Source organism: Nelumbo nucifera, chromosome 8 (genome assembly GCF_055504915.1).
Source record: "Nelumbo nucifera cultivar China Antique chromosome 8, China Antique-T2T, whole genome shotgun sequence".
NCBI lineage: Eukaryota > Viridiplantae > Streptophyta > Magnoliopsida > Proteales > Nelumbonaceae > Nelumbo > Nelumbo nucifera.
In genome coordinates, this window is record NC_142656.1 from 58,523,388 (window position 1) to 58,539,175 (window position 15,788).

Here is a 15,788-nt window from a genome sequence, read left to right on the forward strand (position 1 = left end):
GCACTTGCTGATTTTTGGTTTCACAAAGAACCAAACACAAACACTGCAGTTGCAGTACTAGATTGCATGACCTACACTTTGTAGGAGTCCACAGAACAATATACGAACACTGCACTTGCAGTGTAACCAGGTCTAAATGACCTACAATTTTACAACTTTCATGCAGCTTCTCAGTAGGAACAGCAATACAAGTGGTGGTTCGCCACACCTAATCGGCTGATATCCACTTTCCAGGGCAGCCGAACAGTCACTTAGGGGTTAGGGTTCAACAACTCCCTTAGAGAGCTGAATAGAGCAACACACAATCGGAGGAGGGAAAAAAAATAGTCGAACAGTCCCTACTCAGATTTTAGGACATTAATAGTCCATCGAAAGAGTGCAACAAAAGAACCATAAACAGAGAAACTTCAGTTCAGTACCCAGGTCACCCGAACTGTGAATAGGCAGTACACTCATGGACCCAATCTTCTCTGCAGGCCAGAACCCTGCTTCGTACATCTGGGATGGTTTTCTACAGTCTTCTTAGCCGAGCAACCCCAAAAAACATGTAGCATAACCCTTTTCTACGCTAGGAAGTTGAACAGTCAGCTTTCTTGTAGCAGAACCCAACTCGGCAGTGGAGACTAACAGTCAGCTTTCTTCCTTGTCTTCGAGCATCAGGACTATAGCTTCTACACAGCAGTGGAGAGAGACCTCAGCTGGTTGTTTTCCAGGCCTAGTCGGTCCTGCTCTGATACCATATTGAGCAAAAGAAGAAGAAGGAAGGAAGAAGAAGAAGAAGAAGAGAGAAGAGGCTGCAGATTTAAGGCCTCAAAAGAACTGCTTCATGCGAGTGAAGCATTTGTATTTATACTATACTGGCCGTACAACACAAGAGGCCTACAAAATTACAAAAATACCCCTGCGGGCACTAAACCTGCGTACAGTACATATAATACACATGTCAACAGATTTCTTTCCGACTAAGAGAAGAATTATGCAAGGAGATCCCCTACCCCCTTTCCTTTTTACCCTAGTGGCAGAAGTTCTAAGCAAATTGGTGTCAAAATCTGACCTCCAAGGACTAATAAGAGGTTGGAGGTTAGGTAGAAACCAGGTGGTTGTTACCCACCTCCAGTTTGCAAATGATACTATCTTTTTTTGTGAAGGAAATAGTGGGGAATTGGTGGCAAACCAGAAGGTGTTGTTGAAAAATTTTGTGGGGATGACTAGATTGAGGATAAATTGGACCAAAAGTGGTATTGTAGGGATCAACTTGGAAGAAGGGAAACTCCTAAGATTTGTTGAGATCCTGGGTTGTGAGATCAGAAATTGGCCAATTAGTTACTTAGGTCTACCTTTAGGAGGAAACCCAAGGTCGGATGGGTTTTGGAAGCCAATCGTTGAAAGATTTGATAGGAAGCTAGCCTTGTGGAAGAGGAATTACATTTCCTTGGGTGGAAGAATAACCTTGATTAGAGCCACTTTGGAAAACCTCGCCATTTATTCCCTCTCAACCATTAGAATCCCTTCTAGGGTAGCAAGGCACTTGGAGAAATACATGAGAGACTTCCTTTGGGATCCAGGAGAGGAAAGGAAGGACCATTTGATAAATTGGGAACAGGTTAGCAAACCCAAGGAACAAGGGGGTTTAGGAGTAAGGAACCTTTTGCTAAGGAACAAGGCTCTACTAGAAAAGTGGCTATGGAGATTCCCTTTTTACCACCTCTATGTGCTTGCTAAGGAACAAGGGGGTTTAGGGTGTTATCTTAACACCTCCATGTGCTTGTAATCAGTTTTTTTTTTCTTTTTCAATAAAATTTCTCTTTTTACCTTCCAAAAAAATCACTTCTTAAAATCCTCACATGCACCACAACTTAAATAATTCAATATTTCCCTGAAGATAACACCAGCCAGTTTGCCTAAAAAGAAATGATGTAACCTTTGTATCAACACAACCACTGGATCTCTCAAAGCTTCTCGTGAGTAAAACAAGGAGATTCTAGCATGACAACAACTAGCTTTTACACCACGTCTACAGGGATCCAACAGCTTAATCATACTCAAAAGCACTTTTGACTCCTAACCATGACAACACAAATCCTTAACTGATTAGATGATACTCATGGTAACTAATGGCTCTTGCCCAATGCATTAACAACACAATACCTTGTGGAGGATCATAGCTCCTACCAAAAGACACAACCAATGACAACAATACACTACCAACCATCAAAGATCAAACAACAAATATGACAGTATGAGGAACACTATACCCATGGTAGTTCCCTAGGTTTCAAGTAAAAATATGTATCCTAGGGTAGTATCCTAGGTTCTATAATCATGCTTCCTTAATAATTATAAATAATTTTCATGAGAAAAAATATAAACTTCATGTTAAAGTATAGAAAATCAACATATTCCAACATATTCATGAGAAAAAAAGAAAGAAAAGAAATTTCAAAAAATATAAGGGCTGAACCCCTATTTCTGTTATAGGAAAAGAAGAAAAGAAAAAGGTGGAAGAAGAAAATTGGTATATAGTATAGACACACAAAATTAGTAAAGAAAAAGAAGTAAATGTGTTGGTTAGACAACATTTTAAGTTCTTCCTTACTTATTGGTTCAAGTTTTGAAGTCTTTCAGGGTTCAATACAGCATTTAGCAATGTTTGTGTTGATTAAACCCTAACAAATAAGAAAATAATAGAAAGAAATTAGTATATTTACACACAAAATGAATATTTAAGTTTAAAAATGCCTATTTTAAAATTATAACCTCAAAAAATTAAGAATATAAAAGTTTTGTCTAGCACACTATAGAAAACTGCTTGGTGGTTAGGCGAGGCGAGCCTCCAAGGGTGCCTTGTCGCCTAGGCATCGTCTTGACAACTATGACTATACCAGGACTGTAACATATCAAATAACCCTAATCACACAAGAACATAAAATAATTGGACCTACTCAAGACAAAGATTTTCCATTAACACAAACCTGTAGTCCTTTAAATATTTCATCAAACATGTACAGCACATTGGATCATGGTGCTGGAAACACTTCAATGATTCAGCAGTCACCTCTATTGCAACAGAAATTACCAAGGATCCTCAACTAAGAAGTGTGACCACAACCAAAAGATGCCAAAAAAACCACTCCCCTCTCGATTATGGTTCAAATCTAAAGTTTCACCAACTTGCAACTGGACATTCAAACCCTACTCAATATCACTCCAAAACAAATACTAGGCCCAAAATTTAGCTATGAATTGCTACCAGAGGTATCCAAAGATGTTAAATACCTTTAACAAACAAGACCAATCACAAAAAGTTTTAAAATACGTAAATATTTTATCAAAGTCAGATCTAGCAATAGAACACCTAAATGTCACTAAAATAAGGAATAGATTTGGACACAAATAGGAGTGTGAAACAACAAAATTACTATTAATTTTGGACTACCATTTATAAAAATCTTGTAATTACTATTCTACCAAAAAATCTGATCTAGCACAACCAACTAGCTAACCATCTATGATGTTCATACAGATACAGACATGGACACAGATATGAGAAATGGCAATGCAACTATTCATTTCCTAAAATCTCAGGCATGATACAGGTACGAATATTCCATGCAATATGCTTATGCCATGTGTTAACATCTAGTTTTTGAACCTGCCATTTTTCAAGTTTTATGTCATGCCAAACTTAATTAAATCTCCAACCCTTTTGTTTAATTCAGAAAATCCCAAATATAAGGGCTTAGCTTGGAAACATGGCAATAGCTTTTGGCAAAAATTAATCCAATGAATCTGGGACAGAGATGGGAACATGTGAGGGCAGACTATGATACCATATAGAGGAATCTAAAGGTCATTTAGTACTCATCTCTAAATAATTCAACCAGTTATCATTGAATGGACAACCTAAACTATCAATAGAATTTCCCAATACAGAATAAAATACTGAAAACATAAGAACAGAAGAGTAAATAACTGACAAGAGGCTGAACATATAATTTAACGAGTTTACGAAAGGAAATATGCACCCATAATTTAACGATGGATATGCCACTGAACAGAATGGAATGAAGAAACAGGATACATCATGTGATCAACCCCACATAGTTGGGCAAGGCTTAGACGATGACAACAATGACAATGATGATGGTGATGCTTGAAAAAGAAATGTGGTAAAATAAATAGCAGGAGCATCTCAAGTACAGAGGAAAAATGGTTCCTAAGCATACAAAACGAGTAATAGTAATGATTATCCCCTTAGTAGCACCCAAAAAATAGCAGGTGTAAGGGCATAGACATGTAAAAGGTCATAGACCCAGTATAACCTGTCTCGAACCAAAAATGAGCCAGCCCGGCCCAACTGGAGTCACAAAATAGAAAATATAACCAAACCTTGAGTTAAGCATATGAGCTAGTGGTTGACAACTAGCCATCTAGCTGACATGGCATAATTAGAAGATTCCAAAAATTATCCCATTTAAGAAAGAGGAGAAAATATATAAGTAGGACTCATTATTGTACTGGGGGAGGGCACATAGTGGCTGACAATTAGCCACCAAGGCTGATCCCTCTTAGGAGAGCACATAGAGCATCCCGTCTCAGGGTCCAGCCATTCCCTCCTTACCAATCCTCCAAACCACCAACACTCCTCAGACCCTTGGGCAAGCACACCTATACAGCAGGAGCATCTCAAGTACAGAGGTAAAATGATGCCTTAAAATAGAAAATGGAATAATAGTAAGGCTTATCCCCTTAGAAGCACACAAAACTTGATAACGGTCAAGAAATCTATCAATGTTACTGGATTGGTGGGGCTAAAGACTGACCACACCACCAGCCACTCAACTAGTCAAAGCTAAACTGTGCACAGACAGGCATATTATAATTAAAGGAGTAACACAGATTCAACCAAGAAAAAATACCTGCAATTTCTAACAAAATTCTAAAGTAGCACAATCAGGATGTTTGATGGTTTTTTTAGGGTGTGAATATCTAGGTGTAAGGGTTTGGGGAGAGAGAGAAAGAGAGAGACCTGCAAAACTCGTTTCTGCCGAGCCTCCTTGTTCTGTGCATCACGATCAGCCATTGATGGATGATTAGTTAACTTATGAGGATGCTCCACGCCTCCATCCTTTTGATAACAATTATTGCATACATCATAATCAGGACAGATTTCACAGCGCCAACCTTGACCGGCCTCAATGTCATGATGGCAGATGTTGCATGTAGTCACAAAAGCAGGTGCAGTTGGATTATGAAGATGATATAGGACCATCATAGAAGAATGCTTAGCCCGCCGTAAAGTATCATATTGATAATGGTTTCCTTGACAAAGACTCAGAAATGCCTGCCTAGTGTCAAAGAATTCACTCTCAAGAATTTCATCTTTATCCTTGGTATCTCCAGGTACATCATTAATTTCAACCTGCATAGATTCTCAAATAAGATGTCGTCTATACCAATGCACATTTATAGTAGAAAAGGCATCAGAGTTCAAAAATACAAGGAAATATGTGTTGATGGATCACAAGGTTCTACTTAACAACAATTATTCTCATGAATATTCAAGAATAAAATTATTAGAATACACATCTAAGTCCATCCACTTAAACCACTAGAGCTCTCAAATTAGAGAGCTTCAATGTAACTTACTAACTAGATTTTAGAGAGATGATCTAGTCCAGAAAATATACATTAAACATTCTGGCCCAAACAAAGCAATTGCATAGTTCCTTTCTAGAAAACTCACTGGATACAATGCATGCTTCTCTCTGCTATTAATAGGATGTCTCTCCCTTTCTTCAAGTTTTTGTTCTGCATCATGACACCTGTAATAAAATAGAATAATCAGCACCGACATAAAGGCCAATATAAAACTAAAATAGAGAAATATGTCATCTTATAGATTGGCACTAACTGTTAGTGCTACAAACTCCTTGAACAAATGTTACTTCTGCACAAATTTAGCAAAAGAGGCAAATCAATAAACATATTTTCCATCGATCAATAAAATCATCATCATCTAAGAATTTTGTTGGTAAATAACAGAATTTCATTAAGAAAAATCCAAGCTACCCATAGAAGAACAGCAGGGCATGAGTTACAAAGCCAGCATGACTCACAAAAATACAATTAAATTAGAGTTACAAATTGATTCAAGGCCCTGGTTCACCCCAATCCAAAAAATTCCTTTCTGCTCCAGAATTAGCTAATGCATTTGCCAGGCTGTTGGCACTTCTAGGAATCCATTTGAATGAGGTATACAAATTGGAATCCAGTCATGACTAGATCCAGTGGAGAGTCATTGCTAACTAATGAAGTGTTTACACCATAGATAGAAGTTGAGAACAATGCAAACTACCAACTTGGTTCTAGTATTATTAAAACCCTCCTTAAGAAGAAGTGCCAATTCATGAGAGCAGAAGCTAATGGTGCACATTGCTAACTTCTCTACTAGGATGATTGCTGGTGTCGGTGGCCAGCTCCGGTGATGGCGGCAGATTCCGGCAACAGAGAAACACGTAAAGGTTTTCAAGCAAAGTGCCTGATAATGGCGGAGGGAAGATTCGTGAAAGCAACCAAGTGGAGACGCGTGTTGCAGATTGAAGCTAAAAAATTTGTCTTGGAAGGACAAAGAATCAAAGAACAGTGGTCTCTGAAGATAAGGGAGGAAAGAAGGGCTACGGTTTTCCTGATTGGAGATGTTTTGCAGTGGCTACAAGGCTTCGTTGATGGAGCTATACGATCAGTGAAGAAGCAAGGATGGAAAAGTTCGATGTCATCCTTGGACCGGAAATATGAAGCAATCCTTAGATGGAACCAGAAGGGGCGGTTCGTTACAGTAATAGAAGAGTTTCAAGGAGGGAGGAAACAAATGATATGCCTGCCAGAAGGCAAGAAAAGCAGGGGGTGGAAGTTGTTCACAGATTCCCTGCAAAATTTCTTGATGTTCATCGAAGAGGGTATTAAGGTTGGCAGTAAAGTGGAGACAGTGGAAGCAGAACAAGAACAAACCTTCGAAACCTGAACCCCAGACCCTTTTGAAAAAGAGAATATCTATATGGTTGTTGCGAGTTCTCAATCTGCAACTAAACTTGCGATGGAGGTAGAGAAAAGTGTCTGGGCCAATAGATATGTTATTACTTTTCAGAAAAAGGTGAACGACTGGCAGGGGGTTCTAGAGTCGGTGAAGAAAGAGCTTCACATTAAAGCAACGGCTGCACTACTTCCTTTCTGTGAAAACAGCGCTTTACTAGATGTCGGAGAAGAGAAGCTGGAACTGGCAACGTTTAAACCAGGAGAAGGCCTGGCACTGATCGAGCGGTGGAATATGTCATGTAATGAAACTGAAATCGACGACCTTAGAGCTGATGTGAAGGTTGCAGGCCTACCATTCAATCTCTGGAAGGAGGAAATGTTTGAAAAAATTGTAACAGCTCTAAGAGGCAAGCTTGAAGGTTATAGTTTTGATAACTTGTTCACCGTGAAAATGAGGATCGCCGGGGTGAAGCCATATTTAATCCCTAGGTATTGCGAGCTCCTGGTGGAAGGCAGGTGGTGGCACCTGTGGTTTGCAACGGCAGTTGAAGCATCGCAGTGGCAGGGAGGTCGAGAGCTGGAAGAAGGTGATGAGCTGGAAAGGTAGTTTCCAGGTGGCATTAGGAGAATGAAGGAAGGAGTGGATATGACGAAAGGGAAAGGCGAACAGTCTTTCTCGACTAACAAAAAAAAGGGGGCAACAAGAATTAGTAAATATTCAAATAAAATTGAATTTGCCCCAGGAGGAATGAAGAAAAAACCCTTTGTTGAAATAGTTCGGTCTGGACTTGGGTCAGACCCAGGTTGTGGACTGATAGGAGCTTTGGTTACACAAGAGGTGGCTAGATCCGACCCGTTGAAGAGGTCAGAGTGGGTCTCTGGCTCATGTGACTCACTAAATAGTCACGTGGGAAAAGGTAAAATGAAAGATACAGGGGACAAAAGTTTTGGTCTATCATCTTCTCCAACAGAGCAAAACAAGGCTCCTGCTACGGCTAAGTCTGGTTCACGTTCCTCTTTGCATTGGGTTCCTATACAAAGAATGGAAGGAATTGGCAAGATAAAAATCCCTGCTGATCAGCCTAATCCAAGGTACAATCGAACCAGATCAGAGGAAAAAGATCTAATGGAAGGAGGCTGGATGGACTGTGACGTGTCAGAGGACGAATCTGAAGACGAGGTAGAGTCTGTTCCAGGTAGTGTTGAGTCACAGGCAGATACAGAGGTTCTGAACTTCGGCATTCTGTTTGACGGTGAGACAACGGAGACGGTTTTTTCCACTTCCAATGTTTCGGCATCGACTAGTGATAGTGTGTTTGAGGCCCAACCTTGCGTGAATGGGAGGCTAGAAAACACTGCTACAAATCTAGATGGTCCATTTCCAATTAGAACCTCAAACAGGGTAGCGGTAATGAGACTATCAAGGATTACCAAAGGCTTAATAAAGGTTTGCCAGGCAGGGATAAGACGCAGAGCACAGGAAGTTTTTCGCAGGTGAATTCCTTCCCGGAATTTGGTTCCCAGCAGGTCTACCCTATTAAAGACCGTGTTCCTCCTCTTCCTGTGATGGGAAAGGAAATTCCTGTCCCTTCCCCCCCCCCAGGTACAGCAGTTAATTTGTTTTTGGGTGCTAATGTGAATTCACTGTCTCATGCCAACTCTCCAGGTTCCCAGCCTCTCCTTTTGCTGCAGGCCATGGATGCAACAATGACTGTCACGGATATTGGGGGTGAGACTGTAATTGTTGAAAAGATGGGAGAAAGAATTTGGGGTTTAATTGCACAACATTTGAAAGAAATGACGAGAAAGGTGTTAGAGGAAAATAAACACACAGAGAGGAAGGAAGAAATGAACAGGGGGGAAGGGTTGGTGGCAGACAAAAAGGAAGAAGACAGGACAGAAAGTATTGTGGAGAAGTTGGTTTTTAAGGTGAAGAATCCTAATGACCTAAAAACCTACTTAAGGACCAAGAAAACTGAGGTGAAGGTGAGAAAAAGGAAGATGAGTGAAGTGGAGAGGTTAAAGCTTGATGTGGAGGGAGATAGAGAGTTTAGTGAGAGGAATGGTAGGAGAAGAGGAGGCAAGTAAGACAAGGAGCCAAGGGATACAAAAGCGAAGTGACTTGATGAAAATGATCAGTTGGAATGTTCAAGGGTTAGGGAGTGCGAGGAAGAGAGCCCTAATAAAGGAATTGCTGAAGAAGGAGAAGCCGGATGTTGTTTTCTTGCAAGAAACTAAGCTTTCGACATTTAATGACAGATGGCCAGAAGTATATGGAGGTCTAGGGGCATTGGTTGGGCAATGTCACTGTCATGAGATTCCTCAGGTGGTATGGTAGTACCATAGTTGTCAAGGCGGGCACCTAGGCAATGCCTAGGTGACAAGGCGCCCTTGGAGGCTCGCCTCGCCCAGTCGCCTAGCAGTTTTGTACACTAGGTTATAAAATACTTTTAGATTTTTTATTTTTTGACATTATAATTATAAAATAGACATTATTAAACTAAAATATTCATTTTATGTGTTTATATACTAATTTTTTTATTATTTTCTTATTTTTTTAGGGTTTAATCAATGCAAACATTGCTAACTGTTGTATTGAACCCATGGTTCACAGTATCGACACACCTTTGTGTATTGGCAGAGGTGTATTGGTACTTAAAACGATACTCCCCCTATTTTTTTATTTCTTTGGTTTTCAATTTCATTTTTAAATATATATTATTTAAAAAAATGGGTCACCGAAAACACCTGTAAACAAGTATCGGGACCCCAAAGATACAATACAATACACTCGATACGGGGCGTATCATATCGAAATTTTGATCCTTGATTGAACCCTCAAAATTTTCAAAACCTGAACCTATAAGCAAGGGAAGAACTTAAAATTTTGTCTAATCAACACATTTTCTTCTTCCACTTCTTCTTCTTCTTCTTCTTCTTCTTCTTCTTCTTCTTCTTCTTCTTCTTCCACCTTTTCTTTTCTTCTTCCCTATAACAAAAGTAGGGGTTCAGGCCCTATATTTTTTGAATTTTCTTCACCTAGGCGACTAGGCGCCCCCCTGTCGCCTAGCCTCACCTTGGCGCCTTGAAAACTATGGGTAGTAATATAGAAGAGCATGTTGCTGAGAAAAGAGGAATTGATAGGGAAGTTTACAGTGTCTCAAATTTCGAAATGAAGAGGATGGTTTTGAATGGGTGTTAACATGCATTTACGGACCTAATGGGTATAGGGAGAGGAATGAAATGTGGGAAGAGCTTGAAGATATACGGGGATTGTGGGATGGACCATGGTGTATTGGAGGGGACTACAATGTAATAAGATTTGTTGAGGAGTCTAACAAGATGAGACAAAGGAAAACCACAAGTATGAGGAAGTTTAATGAATTCATAAACAATTGTGAATTGAAGGAGGTGCCTCTTGGGAGTAGTAATTTCACTTGGTCCAATATGCAATCTAACTAGGTTAACCTATGACAAAGGAAAACCTTGATAGATTTTTATTTACAGTGGATTGGGAAGCCCACTGAGGAGATTTGAGCTCTTTGGCTCTACCTAGGTTAACCTATGACCACTAGCCTATCTCTTTATCTAAGGAGGAACTAAGAGGAAATGGTCCAGCCCCGTTTCAGTTTGAGAACATGTGGCTTAGTCACCAAGGGTTTAGAGAAAAGGTAAAGGACTAGTGGATGGAGATTAATATTAGTGATAAGTGGGAGGGTATGAAGTTTCAGCATAAGCTTAAAGAGTTGAAAGCAAGGATCAGGATTTGGAATGATCAACAATTTGGCAGATTAGAAAAGAAGAAATAGGAGGTAATTGATAATATTAAAATGCTGAATAGTAAAGAAAATGATGGATTTTTTGGAGAAAGATAAAAGCAAGAAAGAGGGAGGCTGAGAAAGGAACTGGAGGACATTCTTTTTAAAGAGAAGATCTCTTGGAGGCAGAAATCTAGGCAAACATGGCTGAAGGAAGGGGATAGAAATACAAAATTTTTCCATACCTTAGCCAATGACAGGAGAAGGAAAAATTTCATATCAAAGTTGGAAGTTGAAGGGGAAACAATTGATCAACAATTTGAAATTGCTAGTGCCATTGTTAACCATTCCAAGTCGATCTTCAAAACCTCTTTCTAGAAGACTTGGTGTGGATGGATTAGAGTCGCCAAGAATTGAGAGGATCAAAAAAGATGGTTAGAAAGAAGGTTTGAGTTGGAGGAAATAAAGGAAGCAGTCTTTTCAATGGATAGATCTAAAGCACCAGGTCCCGATGGCTTTACTATGGCTTTCTACCAAGACTATTGGGACATTCTGAAGGAGGATAGCCAAAAGGTATTTAATGAATTTTTTAACAAAGGGGTAATTAATCCAGGTCTAAATTCTACCTTCATCGCCTTGATCCCAAAGAAGGCAGGAGCATTACATCCCAAGGACTTTACGTCCATTAGTCTTGTTCATAGTCTTTATAAAATCATTGCCAAGGTGCTATCAAGAAGAATTAGATCAGTGCTTCCTTCTATTATTTCTTTAAATCAAGGGGCCTTCGTGCAGGATAGGCAGATCTTGGATCAAATTCTTATTGCCAATGAGAGTGTGGAGGAGCTAAAGAGATCTGGAAAGAAAGGATTGGTTTGCAAGCTTGATTTAGTGAAAGCTTATGACTTGGTAGACTGGGATTTCTTAGTGGAAGTTATGAGGAATTTTGGCTTTGGAGACAAGTGGTGTAAGTGGATTAAGGGTTGCATTAGTACCTGTCATTACTCACTCTTGGCTAATGGCATAGTGGTTGACCACTTCCCAGCCATCAGAGGAATTCGACAGGGGGATCCTCTTTCTCCTTTCTTGTTCACTCTAGTAGAAGTACTGGGTATTCTTTTTTAGAGAGCAGATTTGAGGGGTTTGATGAGAGGTTGGAGAGTGGGAAGAGAAAGAGTACCTATCACTCATTTGCAATTTGCTGATGATATTGTTCTATTCTGTGAGGGAGGTGATCTGAGTTGGGTGAGGAATATGAAGGAGGTGAAAACGGTTTTTGAGAAAATGACAAATTTGAAGTCAACTTCAATAAGACTTGTGTAGCAGGCATCAACATGGAAGATGAAGAAGTTTATGAATGTGCAATGATTTTGGAGTGTGAGGTATGTTAGTGGCCTATGACTTATTTGGGTTTACCTTTGGGGGGAAATCCTAGAAGTGTGAATTTTTGGAACCCGGTGGTGGATAGATTCTCAAAAAGGCTTGCCCCCTGGAAAAGGAATTATCTATCGATGGGTGGGAGAATCACTTTGATCAAATCAACATTAGCAAATCTGCCAGTGTACTTCCTTTCGGTCTTTAGAATGCTAGTGGGGATTTGTAGAAGGCTAGAGAAGGTAATGAGGGATTTTTTATGGGAACCAGGTGAGGAGAGGAGGGATCATAGGGTGAGATGGGAACTAGTGATTATAAGTAAGAAGCTAGGGGGTCTAGGAATTGGGAATATTCAGAGGAGGAATACAGCCTTACTGGGTAAGTGGCTATGGAGATTTCCGATGGACCAAGATAAATTGTGGACAAAAGTGATAAAGAGCAATCACTGACTGACGGCAGATGGTTGGGACGCTGGAATTTCGGCTAGAGCTTCAGCAACAACACCTTGGAAAGCCATTCATGCCATTCTTCCTTGTTTTCTACCCTTCGTCAGGTACAATTTGTGTTCTGGAAATATGGTGAGGTTCTGGGAGCATGTGTGGGTGGGGGAGACACCACTTAAAGATCAATTTCCTTTCCTTTTCTCCCTTTCTAGGTACAAAAACTTAACTGCCTCATCTTTAGTTTCTTCCGTTGGCCCAGGATTTCAGATTAATTGGGATTTGGGTTTCAAACGAGGTCTCAGAGATTCTGAGATGGATTTGGTGTGGTCATTGACTCAGGTTCTCCAAAAGGTTTTTTTAGATCCAATTAAGGGGGATTCCCGAATTTGGACCCTCTCTTCTGGCTCTTTCAGTTGTGCCTCCTTTTTTAGTGCTCTAGCCCACTCTTCTGTTACTCTTGCCTCTCCCTTCCCTTCTAAAGAAGTGTGGGGAAGACCGATCCCACCTAGGGTTGGAGCACTCTATTGGGAAATAGCTTTGGAGAGAATTAATACCTACGATCTCCTTCAAAAAAAGAAGCCTTTTTGGTGCTTGTCCCCACACTGGTGCACCCTTTGTAAAGCTGATGGTGAGTCTTGTTCTCATTTACTTATATCCTACCATTTTATTTCTTCTATTTAGGAGTGGTTTCTCTCTTTATTTGGTTGCAGGTGGACTCCTCCATCAAGCATTCGTAGCCTCTTCACTTATGCAGTTGGTTGCCGGATCAAAAAGAGGGGAAAGATCTTATGGAGATGCACTAAGGCAGCAGTTTGTTGGACGATTTGGGAGGAAAGGAACCAAAGGATATTTGCTGAAAAAGAAAGAAGTAGGAACACAATTATAGAAGTAATCTCATTGAGGGTAGCACAATGGGTAAAAACAAAGAATCTTTTTGAAGATGTTTCAATAGAGGCCATCATGAATAATTGTCAGGAGATAGCAGTCTCGGTTCCCAGTAGACTGAATATCCTTCAGACGTGGATCCCTCCAATGGAAGGCTTTATCAAACTCAACTTTGATGGGAGCAGTGAAGGAAACCCAGGGCCATCAGGGGTTGGTGGTGTGTTCAGAATAGAGGCAGGTTCAGTTATAGCCCTTTTCCGTGGACTAATTGGAGTTGGAGACTCTTTCAGTTATAGCCCTTTTCCGTGGACCAATTGGAGTTGGAGACTCTTTGAGAGCAGAGATTCAGGCCCTCCTGGAGGAGGTGAAAAAAGCTAAGGTGTTGAATATAAATAAGCTGATTATTGAAGGCGATTCGTAAGTGGTAATTGGCTGGATAGAGAAGGCAAACGAAGGGTTATGGGCATACATTAATGATAAAAGGCATTTCAAGTGGCTAACACAAGGAATGGATGTGCGTATCCGGTGGGTTAAAAGATGTGCTAATTCATTTGCAGATGCTTTGGCCAAATAGGGGGTGGGAAGAAGTCATTTGTTTTGGGCTACCATGTAATCTTTTTGTTGGGGGGTGGTAAGAGGGTTTACCTCCCCCCACCTTTGTATTTTAATCTTCTTATAATCTAATGAAAGTTTCCTGTTATGGATAAAAAAAAGGTATACAAATTTCAACGTAGCATCTGAACCTATCTCACTAAAAGCCCGACTTTCCAAGGAATATCCTACTTATTTTCCATCCAAGATATGATAATCTGACGATTCCCTTCTATATCTATCTTGGTCCACCCGTTCACTGCTATTAATTTCACTAGTGTTAGTAGTAAAGCCTGCATCTAAGCTTGCAATCAGTTTGTTATTCCTATTGGACCTGAAAAGCTCAAAAGGATGTTGCCGCTGCTGTAATCCCCAATTACTCCACCTATTCTTGAGGCACCTGGATTTCTTGAAATGCACCAACCAAAATTAACTTCAGCCTAAGCAACAACATTTTTCCACTCTCTTAATAAACATTCATTGATACTCCCTTGAACTCATCACAAACCATCACCCAGTGTGTTATCCTCATAGCTATGAGCTCGATAAATTTATCAAGCTTCATTGCTTTTTCCTAAAAATTCTAGTATTCTTTCCCTCCATAAGTACCACATCACTACAATTCTTGTGCAGTCCAATAGAATCTTCTCCCTTTTTGTTTGATGAGGCTAAAGACACCAGGAATTTCATGACATTAGATGGAGCTACTCACAAACTTCCAAGGCCAAAGACAAAATGATTCCACACCTGAGTTGTATATTGGCAGTTTAGCAGAAGATGATTAGCACTTTTCCACTCAGGAAGAGAAGATACCAGGTTCTTTTTCTTTGAAGTCTCAATAGGTGTTTAAGGTTTGACTTACTGCTTCCCAACTGAATACCTTTCACTTTTGATGGGATTGGACAGTGCCTAACATCTTTGAAAGGAAAAAGGTTTTATAGCAGCATGATGATACAATAACTTAAAAAAGGTGGAACAAGAGAAATGACCATTAGAATTAAGAGCCCACGCCCTTTCAATTGCCCCATGGACATTTTAATAACTCAAGTTGGTTTACCAATTCTTCAACTTCAGACTCCCTCAGTCCTCTCCTTAAACCCAAATCCCAACAAAGGTCAGTTCCATCAAAAGAAGCAAGTTCAGAAATACATTTATTTTTTGAAAGTAAAGAGGTTGTAAATTCTAGGAAAGTTTTGGCTAAGTGGAATCTCACCCCACCGGAGATGATCCCACAACTTCACCTTTGTACCTGATATTGAACCATACCTAATATGTTGAGAAAAGGTAGAGAACCATACCTACTCTGATAACCAAGCAGCCATAAACATTGTTCATGACCCTGTACAGCATGATCTAACTAAGCAATAAACATATTGAAATGGACAGGCATGCAAGCCATTTGTAAAATAAGCAGATCAGCTGGCCGATTGCTTAACTAGAGTTCTAAAGCCCCAGCTTGAAGACAAGAATGTAATCAACTGTTAAATCATAATTTGCACCCTATTCTATAAAGATTAATTAATTAGCATGACATTTACAAATTCACACCTTCCCTTCATTCTCTTCTCTTCCTTCCACTTAATTAACAATGAATTTTATTATGTATAAACAGTAATGTACAAGTTTTCCTATCTCCTCTCTCTTCATAATCAAGCAAATTAATCACCTAAATTATAAGTTATCCTTAATCCACGATTGCATTTTT

The 15,788-nt window shown here is 39.8% G+C and overlaps 1 protein-coding gene across 2 annotated transcripts in view; it reads right to left on the minus strand.

Moving 5' to 3' along the window:
• Positions 1-15,788, minus strand: part of LOC104612622 (histone acetyltransferase HAC1-like) — a 66,028-nt gene that overhangs the window by 9,249 nt on the left and 40,991 nt on the right. For both annotated transcript variants that reach the window (XM_010280109.3, XM_088892616.1), the window contains exons 15-16: positions 5,747-5,825; positions 5,030-5,422 (exon numbers count right to left, since the gene is read on the minus strand). In XM_010280109.3, the coding sequence (XP_010278411.1) occupies positions 5,030-5,422; positions 5,747-5,825 (472 nt within the window). The remainder of the gene's footprint in view (positions 1-5,029; positions 5,423-5,746; positions 5,826-15,788) is intronic.